This window comes from Crocodylus siamensis, chromosome 8 (assembly GCF_052110815.1).
Source record: "Crocodylus siamensis isolate JL-2025a chromosome 8, ASM5211081v1, whole genome shotgun sequence".
Lineage (NCBI taxonomy): Eukaryota > Metazoa > Chordata > Crocodylia > Crocodylidae > Crocodylus > Crocodylus siamensis.
In genome coordinates, this window is record NC_143402.1 from 9,510,579 (window position 1) to 9,522,268 (window position 11,690).

An 11,690-nucleotide genomic window follows, 5' to 3' on the forward strand; every position below is an offset into this window, starting at 1 on the left:
TGCTCCATTTGCCGCGTGGAGCGACTGCAGTACTCAGGGCCAGTTTGCTGGGGATGGGCTTGCAGGCTTGCAGAGGCGAGGAGAGGGTGACAAAAGCAGCCAAGCAAGCAAAGAGGGAACAAAGGGCAGTGCTATGTAGAGCACCTTGGGTGTTGCCTTATGTGGTCGACCAGTGACTCTCAGCAGGGTGCCATGGCAGCCCGGGCTGCCTTTCAGGGGTGCCATACTGCATTAGCACTGATAGGTGTGCAAAGGGGATTCACAAGAGAAACCCAGAAATTACAAATAGGAATGCAGAGTGTTAAAACCTTCTGCCCTGCTGTGGACTTGCTGATTTCTTTGCAACAGAAGAACGGCTCTAGTATTTTTCTGTAGTGAGTAGATGAGGGAAAGCTAAGGGCTGGCATTTTCCAAAGGGGTCTTTGAGTGTAATGAGGGATGCCAGGAGTCTAAAGGGTTTTAGATTCGCTATGATAGTGAGAGATGCCTTCAAAAAACCTGAGCCAGAGTGCTCTGGCAGGTAAACCTTCACCACCATCTCGTGGCCATGCTGATAATTACTCCAGTGTTAGCAGCTACAGAGACCTCAGGCCGACCTCCTCCAAATGACATCAGTCCAAAAGGCTGTTAAAGCTGTTCCCTGGGTGACCTTAATCTCAGCTAAAAGCCTTCCCAGAAAAAAAGGTCACTGCCCAGCCCTCCAAAACCAGGATGTGCAGCTGAGAGCCTCGTGCCCGTGGCTGCTTTTTCCTTTTGTTTAACAATCTGCAAACCTTCCTGAGAATCTGCCTGGAACTAAATTAACTCCTGGCTCCCTCTCGTGGCTTGTTACAGTATGGAAACCTTCAAAAGGTGGTGATGCTGTGACGGCAAAACACACATGCCGTGCTGGTCAAAAAAATGCAGTATTATTGGGCACTGCATAAAATATGTGCGGCTGCAAACCCCCCCCCCCCCCCCCCCCCCCCCGCAAACATGTCATCAGTATTGTCCTGCAGTAGCCTGAGCAAAGCAAGTCAGCAGCATCATACCATCGCCTGCAGCCTTAGCTGCTATATGGCTCCATAATGCAGCTACTAATTGTTAGCTTTTCTCGTCTCTTCTAGCTAGGGTCTTGTACTGAGCTCATCGCCACGGCATCTGAGTGCCTTCTAGAAGAGCAGCCAGATTTGCTACAAACATTCGATGAAATAACATTCGTTTGTGAAAGGGAAATGATGCATCTCATGCTAGTCACTGGTTCTGGATGGTAGACCCTCTTGCCGGCCTGAGTACAATTGTGTTTCAGGTCCAGATCCTCCTACCCCTCCTCGCTGCTTTTTGTGATTTAGGCCCAAAGCCAAGATGACTGCACATTGCAAAAGTGTTTGAAAATATTTGTTTTCATATACATTTGATTAAATCAAATGTCAAAACGTGTACATCTTTCCCAGAACATAAGTTCTTTGTTTCGGGCACTGCTATGTCTAATCCATGAACTGTGTTTGTTTGAATAAGCGTGGCTATCAATAGAGCAGCCGTGACTAAACCCATCTTCTTGTATCCGAAGGCTCCAATGCACGAATATACTGCAGTTAATTATTTGACAGGGAGGCAAGGTTTGTGATCTGTAAGCTGATTGGGTGTGCTGTACCGTTAACGAGCGCGGTGTCACTTGTGTTTGAAGTCATGTTTGCTCCCCTCAATTGGCACACAAAGTGGCAAAGAGGTTAAAGAGCACTTTCTAATTTTAAATTGGAGAATTTCAGTCTAGCAAGGAGGAGGATTAGGTGGGAATGGCGAGAAATTATATTATAGCCTAATTCAAAAATCTAGGATCAAAGGATAGTCTAATAGCTGAAAAAGGGGAATTTCTACTTATTCTCTCAACCAGTTCTGTAAAGGGTGCACACCTGGACCACTTCACTGCTGCAAAATGAACCTGACACGGACAAACACGGTATCATCCACAGTGGCCGCGTCTACACGAGTCATTTACTTTGGAGTTGCCTAATTAGCTCGGCAGCAGATGTCTCAGTGCCTACACATGCAGGGTTTTATTAGGCTAATAAACTCCGCAGCAGGCTATTACTTGGAAATACACATACTATCCTGCTGCAGAGTTTTTTTACTCCACAGCACTGCACGTGTAGAGGCTGGTGGGGCTGGTTGGGCATGAGGCTGCCTGCCAGCCAGCCCCACAGTGGAGCACCCTTGTGCCCCAGCCGGCCCCTGCACCACACTGTGAGCTGGGCCAGAGCAGCCCTGGGCTGGCAGGCTCACCCCTGGGGCTCCCTCCCAGCCAGGGCTACTCCATCCCAGCTCAACAAGCTGTGGTCCTAGGCACACTTGTAAACATGGTGCCTGAGAGCAATAAACTCCAGCATGACATGCACCAGAGTTTATTGTGTTGCATTATTATGCATGTGTAGATGCACCCAGTGGTATTAGCCCTATGGACTGAAGATGGCCACGTGGTCAAGGTCCCTGTGGGGCTCGTTCTGTAATCCATGCACTGCGAAAGGTTGGGTGGGTAAAGGGTGCAGGCTGCAGCAGAAAGAGGTGAAGGCTTAGACTCCAGCCCTGCGTCTCCATCCCCTCCTGGTGCTAATTCAGGTGGCAGATTTTGCAACATAGACACCCCTCATCCAGCACCTGGACTGTGAGTCCCAAGCCCTTTAAAAAGCCAGCAGGGTCTAATGATTTTCACTTTCCACTGACTTCAGCTGCACTGGGGCTAGTAAAGCAGTGGCAAAACCCTCTGTATCTCATTACTGTGCCAGATAATCTTGTTTCATCGGATGAATGGAACTCAGCACAATTTATATGCTTAATAGATCCCTGGGGAACATTTTGTTTTGCAGGAACAGTATTGCTCATCGCATTAGAGCTCACTGTGGGGCACTCGGGCAGATCATTAAACAATCCAGCGTGCAAACTGCAGTAACGATTCACTTCTCTCTTTTCCTTAAAGATGTTGATGCAGCAGCCCATGCCCTTAGTGTTCAACAACGCGCAGCAGCAGAGCCCACGGAGGGCAGCTCAGCAGCAGCAGACAGGGGCAGCTAGGCAAACCGTGGCCAAGAAGTCTCAACAGCAAGGCCTGGGGGGCTCGAAACGCTACTGCAGCCCTCACTTACCGTCACCGCGGCACTTCCTCAGGGAACCTTGCGTCACCTCCTCCCAGGTTGCTACCTCCTTGACTTTCTCACTTGCTGCGGTTATTGTGACTCATCTTGTTCAGGGCCAAAGTCACCCCCAGGGCAGCTCCTGCCAACATCTGTGGAGCTGTACCTGGCGGGAAGCTAGCACCTGTTCCTCCTCCACTTAATTCCTTACTAGTGAGCACAAATTCATCTCTGGCCTCCTAGCACTGTCTGCTGCTGCCATTAGCATCAAGTGCATCATTTCACCTACTCAGAGGTGTTCATTTGTAGCCTCACCCAGCTGTCGCTGTAAAGGTTTACCATTGCAAAACCTGAAGGGGCCAAGAGGAGCCCTGGTGAAACTGCACTGAAGTTAGTGACCGCATCCAAGATCTCTTTAGCCGTATGATTTTGGTTCTCTTCTCCTGATCCAACAGGCCTTCATTGTAATCAGTGAGGATCAGGCCACTTAGAGCTCAGAGGGAAACTTCCTCGAGTCATAGAAGAAGCACGAGAACCCATTCACGGGGGGGGGTGGGCTCCAATTTGTCAGTGCCTTCTTCCTCCTCTCCAGCCCCCTCTGCAGTGCTGTAATTTTGAAAAGGCAGCTGACTTTTCCAACCAAGACTCCCAGGACCTGTCCTCTGGGGGGGCCCAGACTGCAGACAGCCTGGTTGCAGGTCTGTTGAGCGCAGTTTGTCTGCTCTCGCACCTAAAGCAGGGAGCGTGCAGCCCTCTGCTTTAAGTGCACAGGGAGGGGAGGTGGGATTTGGTTCTACTAAGGGATGGCTTTATATTACAGGTGCAACAGCAGCAGCAGCAGCAGCAGCAGCAACACGTAATAAGAGGAAATCAGACGCAGCAAACCTGCCTGCCAGTGCAAACCAGCATTTCTGTGCCCCTCTACAACAACCCCATGGTGTTCTCTCAGACTCATCCCATTACTCCTCCCACTCAGCTGCCAGCCGAAATTAGTGACAGGCAGCCACAGTCTGACTATGGCCAAGATAGGAGCCTAAGGTAAGAGTCTGGTCCATGCTGGATCCCCTCGACAGTAGGACGGTACTGGTCTGTGAGGGCCGAGCAGCAATCAAGCCGTGCATCCAGCATCCCTGCCTGGTGGATGAGGCTTTGGTAATGTCTCCAGTGCATGTGAAGCATGAGTGCTTCCTCTCGTGGGGCTGAACATTGGAAGTCAGTAAGCAGTGCCCTTATGGCATGTTTTGCATATCACTAGCACCACCTTGGAGGACTGGACCCCTTTTCTTTCCTCAATAGTCCCATGTACTTTCCATGTAACTTAACTAGTTTTTTGTACCAGGTGTGTATCATATCCCCAGCTCCCAGAGCAGAGCTCTTGGGACCAGAGAAGCGAAGGGCACACCTGCATGGCACAGTGCACTGGAAGCAGGATAGGGGCTTTAGCGTAGCGCTCGGCTGAGCTGATACACTTCCTGCTTTACTAGTGGAAGCAAAACGAATCCCTCTGATCTCTTGTTCCCCATTGCTCGGGAGCTCCAGAATAGCCTTTCTCTAGCCATGACAAGTGCCTAGGAAACAGCCCGTTTCAGGGCAGCCCATGCACAACTCTCAGAGGAGGGTCAGCAGATGTTCTCTGTGCAAGGGTCTCTCAGGACCCAGCCCCTTTTAAAAGGCACTTGCTTGATCAGGTGCTTTATGATACGGTTTCTTGGAGGCCCTTCTCTCTGCAGAAGGCCATTTAAACCATCCGTCCTACTCCCGGATGGATTTGGCTCCTTCTCTCAGTAGTGATTGTGCCCAGTACACTTTCAAAGCAGAGCCCCGCTCAGCCCTACAGGCAGCGAAGTGTGGTGGTACCTGAGCCAGCAGCACACCAGCTACCTTAGACACCAGAGGTGTTGCTGGTGCCTCCCAAGGTGCAGCACCTGCTGAGATGTTTGCACGTTACTGCAGGGTATGTCTACACTGCAGTGACAGTAGTTCATGTTGGCATAACCAAGCCAGCTTGAAACTGGTTCTCTGGTGGATTTGGAGACGTTCGGAGCTGTGCTGCCTTGGCTGTACCTGAATTCATTCATTTACAGTCTTCCATGTCCTCCAGGACTCTCCTGTGGGTGGATCCCAGCTGGAGAGAAGTTATACACCTGCTGAAGGAAGAAGACCGACCTTAACAGTCTGCACGAGGATGACCTATTGCACCCTTGTTAAGTTCAGCTGGTCATTTGTAACACAAAAGACTGAACGTTTCAGCTCCAGTCTGTGTTCGCATTAGATCGAGTTAGGACCTTATCTGCACACAACCATTACCTTTTATGCAAAGTGAGGGAGTGAAGGTGCGGTGCTTTCACAGGGATGCGTTGCTTGAGACTAACCGACAAGGATATGAACACGTGACAAAAAAGGGCTTTTTATGGACTGTGTCATTGTTTCCTTCTTCTGCAGGATGCTGCTGGATCAGCCTATCCAAGCCCTGATGCCCAGTGCTAATGGGACTAGTCAGTCAGGACAGAGCAATGCTGGGAGACAACAAGGGAAGTAAGTCTTCATTATTCCTGCTTTCCCTGCAGAGGTTAGTGCCTGAGTGCAAAACCCGGCTGGTCTTTTCAAGGCCATGAAAATTATGGGAAAATGTTCATTAGAGCTGAATTAAAAAATTATCTGGAAATGTTTGTAATGAAAAGACTTTTTCACCAAAGTAGAAATGCTGCTCGTTTGGTTTCCATTAAATCTGTTACAAAAAATCTGATTTTTCCCCTCTTTCTAATAACTAAACTCATTTTCTGTATTTTTGAAAACCAAAAATACTCAGGTTTTGCTTCCTCCTCAGGATGCCAAAAAGCAGTGAAAGTTGTCACAAAAATGAGAGTGTTTTGCCAACATTTTCACAGGGAATGCAAATGTGTTTCCTGAAGAGCTCCTCACGTGACTCCCTCACCAACCAAAAGGGATATTGGGTACCTTTACCAAAACTTGCTGCTTTTACATTTCCTATAATGAATTAATCTTAGCTCAGCTGCGTGTCATCTTTTATCTTTGTTATTGGTGTTGCAGTAAGAGCCAGAGGCCTTGCCCCCTCCTGTCCTAGGCAGTATACAGAGATACACAGGGCACGTCTACACATGCATTTACTGCGCAGTAAGGAGGTTTTAGGCTGGTGTCTACCCAAGCAGCCATTAAAGCACAGTGATGCTGTGTGTGGACAGACTTGGGACTAAAGTTAGTCCCAAGTCAGGCCACACATACAGCGTTACTGTGCAGTAAGGTGTCTACACGTGCATTACTGCGCAGTAATTAATCAGGCATAAATTTGATACCTGCATAATTCAGGTATCAACTTTATGCCCAAGCTGGTGTAAGTCACCATAGTTACTGTGCCGTACGGGTGTGCATGTGTACACACATGCCTGTACTGTGCAGTAGTTTTCGGCTGCCCAAACTGTGCAGTAAATATGCACGTGTAGACGCACCCACAGAGCAGTCGCTCCTGCTCCAAAGAGCTTATATGTGTTCCAGTTGTCTGCCTGGGATTTAAGCTGCACCAGTCACATGACCCTGGTTTCTATACGGGATACAACTGTGCAATGAAGTCTGCTTTCCCCATATGAGCTGCTTCTGTCCTCCCCCAAAGACTTCCCCTATGGAGCTCCTCCCTCTGCCTGCTCTTCTGGATACTGCCCAGGGGAGGTTTGCCCTCTGGTTATGCTAGCCTGCATGTGGTTTAACAAACTATCTTCTGGTTTATTCTCTTTTAACACCCACAGCGCATAATCCCTCCCTAAGTCCTTGCTTACTGATGTGTGTTTTTCCTCCTCTTTGCAGATTTGCTCCTGAACAGCAGATGCTGCCTCCCCAGTTACAAATGCCACCTGTTATGTGTAGCACAGTCAGAGCTCCTGCCCCTTCACCTGTGTTTTCCCCTTCTGTGATGATCCCACATACGAGCTTCACCTCCCATCAGACGCATCCCCCCGTTCACCTCCCCCAGTGGCCACAGCAGCAAGTTCAACAGCATCAGCTCTACCTGCAGGTAAGAGAGGGTTTCATAAACGTTGAGCAGACAGCTTAGGAGGAATGGATGTGGCCCAAATCCAATGTAACCTCTGTCACATGACCTCCTCCATCTCCTTTTTACCTGTACCATGGTCTATTCGGTATTTACCTGTGACTATCCAGCCACCCATAAGATTATTGTTTTCAAAACTGGTTGACACCCAAAGTTGGCACTGTATTTTCCAAGGAACGCAAGTCCCTTTTAGACACTAAAATAAGTGGCCAGAGTTTCAACCCAAGCTCCTCTAGTGAGGTGAGCTCTCTTGGAGATGTGGCAAGAAACAAGAAGCATGAGGAAGCTCCTGATTTTGGAGCGCTGGGCTTGCCCCGCAGCCCTCTGAAGTCACCCAGCATGGAGCATTTTCTGTACCTTCTTCATTCCCTTCTTTGTACAAATTATTAATCATTTCAGAACGAAAAGCTCTTGAGGAAGCAGCTTTTCAAGAACAACTTCATAGGTTCATGCCCACAGATAACCCAGCTGATAAAAGGAATGGCTGAAGGGAATTAATAATTTAAAATAGTTTCCATGCTGTGAGGGACTCGGGGTGGGCTGAGGTATATTTAATGGTTGCTCTGGCCAAGCTGGTATGCAGTTAAGCAACAGGCAGAGATCTGATCCCGCTCGAGCTAATTAAACAGCAGGCCTGGATTAAAACAAAGTAATTAAATACTATCATCACTAAGAGTCGAGTAAGAAACTTGATCAGTTTATGAAAGGGATGATATGATATGGCTGGCTGTGGTAGCCAGGGCAAGACTCGATAACCCAAGAGACCCAGTTTAGTCTTATGTGTCATGGTCCTAAGGGCAAAGTTACACTTAGACCAGGCTAAGGATGCTTAAAACACAAGCAGCCTCACATTAAAGCTCATTAACTCGTGCTAAGGGCCCTTGAGCATAGCAAAGTTATGCCACTTCAGGCAAGGTTTAACTCTGGGCCTTGCTAGGGCAACTTCAGGTTGCTCTGTGGAGATAGCATGAGCAATTTGCATTCCCCCAGCATCCCAAGATGCTACATCCACCCACCAAGCAGGGATAGATCTCAGGTTTTGTGGCTCCTAGGCCGTCCTCTCGTGGCACGTCATCGCTGTGCAGGCAGCACCCTTAACATGCAACAGCCCACCGCATGTTTTAATGTTAATGCTGCTTAACAGTCCCCAGACTTAGCATGGTCTAAGTGCAACATGTAGTTTGACCCTAAGACACTGGCAATGTATGCACATGTATATAACTGCAGAGGCAGTAAATCACCGGTAAATTATTAGTGACAACACATATAAGACAGATGCATGAGAGATGATAAGAGGTCCAATGACTTGTCCAGTCATACAGTGAGACAGCAGCAGTCTGGAACAACAGCACTTTTGAGACTCGCTTGACCATGTTTTATCTCCAAGCCATTCAGAGACACGGGGCATGTCCTAGCAAGGTGGGGAGGTGTCGTCACGGAGAATGTCAGTGCAGTGCAGTGCAGTGAATTGAATGAGGCCTGGCAATCCTGCCTAGGCCAGATGGCATGGATGGGCAAGTCCATGGGTTCACTTAGCCATGATACCAGGTTGTGCCTGCCTGCATTTGGGGTTGGGGGTTTGGCAGTTGCTCCAGAGAAGAAGGCGGTTACAAGTGAGTGCTGTGGACGCTCCAGGAGCTGCCCATAGCCATGGAAATTGGCTGTAGCCTTCTGTGCTTCTTTATGGGGACAGGACTTGCCCCACGTTCGCACATTCAGCTTGAGCCCTGAGCTAGCTGTACGTCAGGATGTGCAGATGACTCTGGCGTCCTAACTCAGCGTCCAACTACTCTAGGGGGCCCTGAAGCTACCGGGCGGTTGTGCACTGCACACAGGCTGTACACCATGCAGTTCTTTGATAATATCTTCCAGCTGCCCTTGCTACTGCAGAAAAGAGACTAGGCTGGAAGCAGGTCTGAGGAATAGTGTCACGCTTTCTTTCTGCAGATGCAGACTCCCGAATCAGTCCAGGGGAGTCAGAGTCAGCGCATTTTCCAGTCATCTCATCTCCCCCAGCAGACCAGCATGGGGTACTTCCTCCATCCTCAGCAACAAGCCTGCCACGCACAGGGTCAGCCCTGCAACCTGCAAGACCTGCCTGAAATGCAGCTGCCATGAAAGCCAAGCAGTGAAGAGGAGAGGATGATGTTGGTCGCAGCAGCTGTGCTGGGCACAAGCGAGGGGAAGGACAGCGCTAGCTAAGGAGAGGAGGCCTTCCTCATTCGCCTGAGGGGTGAGGCTCAGCCCGGAGGGAAGCGTGGCAGCCTGGGCCAGGGGCCCGGCAGGCGGGCTGTCAGAGCGTCTTGTTGATCAGCATTTTAATGTAGTCAGTTCAGTGCTCGCTGGTGCACAGCAGCACTTCCAGCAGCCACAGAAAAGTGCGGAGCTGTTAAACAGCAGGACAGAAGACGCGAAACTGTGAGTAGCCAGCACTCCCGCATCTTATCTTGTAGAGACAGATTAATACTTAAAGTGCTAAAAGTATTGGGAGGACTCGACGAGTAGGGTGTGGAGCTCCTGCCTGCCAAACCTAATGGACGAAAGCAGGTACATGCTTGAGCATCCAAAGGATTTGCTTAGGGAGGAGAACAGCCACAAAAAAAACCCAAACAAAACCAGTCAGTGGGTGTCAGCGGCAGGTACGAAGCCGTAGGTACACAGTGTGACAATGCACTCGAGCTGACAGATGGCTGTCTAGCTGCAGGCGTGTTTTATCAGATCACCACAACGGTCACTTTGCAACTGAGAACATCTTTTCAATTCAGGGCATCGATGCTCCTTTTAAATTTTGCTGGAAGTCACTGTGAATTGAAGACCAGCGTTTGGAAAAAACACACACACACACACACACACACACACACACACACTAACAGCCTGCAGGATACCACTCACTCACTCGTCGTGTACATAATTCGTTTTGCTGTCGTACTTCAACAGTGGATTTTATTGCCCTTCTTCCTATACCTCAGCCCTGGTCCTTGGTTTGTTTTTGTTTTTCTTTTGATTGGATAATGCTGCTAATTTATGTGACACCACTTTTGCCTGAATTTCTTACTGTTGTTATACCAGCCCACATCACAATTAGTAAGAGAAGTGCATCAGGTTTAATTCGGGGTGAGATGTGAAAATAATTTTCTATGTTTCTATTCCCCTTAGCCAAATAATTTTCAGGGTACCAGCAGAGAAACTTTACAGGGTCTCCCCCCCCAGTAGATGTTGCTGTAAACATTTCCTTACACCTGGAAAAAAAAAAATCAAATGACAGCAAACTTTGTGGTTTTGCTGGCTCATGTTGCAGCTGGGCAAAGCTGATGTTTATACTGACAAAGGCACAAATGAGAGGTCGGGCCCAGAGGGATAGCAATAAATTGTATTTTTGTAAATTGTCACTTTATAACAATATGTTTATATTTATGAACGGAAACAGATGTTTATTCCTCAGTGAGTATATAGCAGTGTCCCTACTGTTTGTGTCTTTCCAAAGGAAAATGAATATTTATGTGGTTGGAGGGTTTTTTTTGTCGTTCCCCTGCCCCCCGCCCCCCCAGTAGTTGAATGCTAGAGCTGGGCATAGTTAGAGAGAGGGAGAGTGTATGCCCTTAATGCAGATGCTTTGGGATAACACATGGGACATTCCTTAAAGGAAGGCAACATGATGGTATCTTGTGCCTGATTTGCACAGTAATGTTATGAATGTTATGTTATGGCTTGCGGGGGGGCAGAACAAAGCTGTAGGAAAAGTGATTTGCTAACCTGTGTCTACTGTCACGTCACAGAGTTGTTCTACTGCGGCTCTTTTGTAGCAAGGCTCAGCATGCAGGCTGGACGCCAGCCTCTAGGCATGGCGGTGCCATGGACAGGAGCATGGGCTAGGTCTAGAGCCACCCAAGTGTGCCTCAGCGCTGGGCTCAACTGTATTCGCCGTGGGGCTGCAGGTCGTCTCACGTCGCCGTGCTGAAAGAGAAGGGGACAGACCCTGCTCTTCCCATTGGTGTCGTCACTGCCACAGGGCGAGCTGGCTGTGCAGGCCGACCTCCCGTGGTAGCGCTCACGCTGCCCTTCATCTGGGGCAACCTTGATCAGGGCCCAAGGGGAGGTCGGGTTCTGCATGAGTGGCTGCTGCCCAGCCAAGCGGCCAGGCTGCACCGGTCACAGTGACACTTTAAAACCATTCCAGGAGAATGTGAGCTTGCATGTTCGTCCCCAAGCCCGCCAGGGTGTGGCACCACCGCCCCTGCCCGGCAGCCGTGCTCGCAGGACAGGCCCTGTGCCTGAGAGGCAGGCTGGGCAGCATGCACACACAGGCAGATATGTATGCATGTGCATGCACCCACACACACACACACACACAGAAGTTATACACACACACACACACACACACTGCCCATCAAGAATGACGGAGGACGTGGGGGGGGGCAGGGGTCTGGCAGGGACGGAGCCCCGCATCTGGCTACACCACCCCTGTGCCCACCCAAGCCCCTTCAGGTCCAAACCCCCGCCCCCCCCCCCCCCCCCCCCCG

The 11,690-nt window shown here is 49.5% G+C and overlaps 1 protein-coding gene across 5 annotated transcripts in view; it reads left to right on the plus strand.

The window, feature by feature from the left end:
- Nucleotides 1-10,615, plus strand: part of PASD1 (PAS domain containing repressor 1) — a 108,992-nt gene extending 98,377 nt beyond the window's left edge. For all 5 annotated transcript variants that reach the window (XM_090061366.1, XM_090061367.1, XM_090061365.1 and 2 more), the window contains 5 exons: nucleotides 2,954-3,166; nucleotides 3,928-4,145; nucleotides 5,550-5,642; nucleotides 6,927-7,134; nucleotides 9,118-10,615. In XM_090061366.1, coding sequence (XP_089917492.1) covers nucleotides 2,954-3,166; nucleotides 3,928-4,145; nucleotides 5,550-5,642; nucleotides 6,927-7,134; nucleotides 9,118-9,288 — 903 coding nt within the window. In that variant the 3' untranslated portion in view covers nucleotides 9,289-10,615. The remainder of the gene's footprint in view (nucleotides 1-2,953; nucleotides 3,167-3,927; nucleotides 4,146-5,549; nucleotides 5,643-6,926; nucleotides 7,135-9,117) is intronic.
- The last annotated feature ends 1,075 nt before the right edge of the window (nucleotides 10,616-11,690 follow it).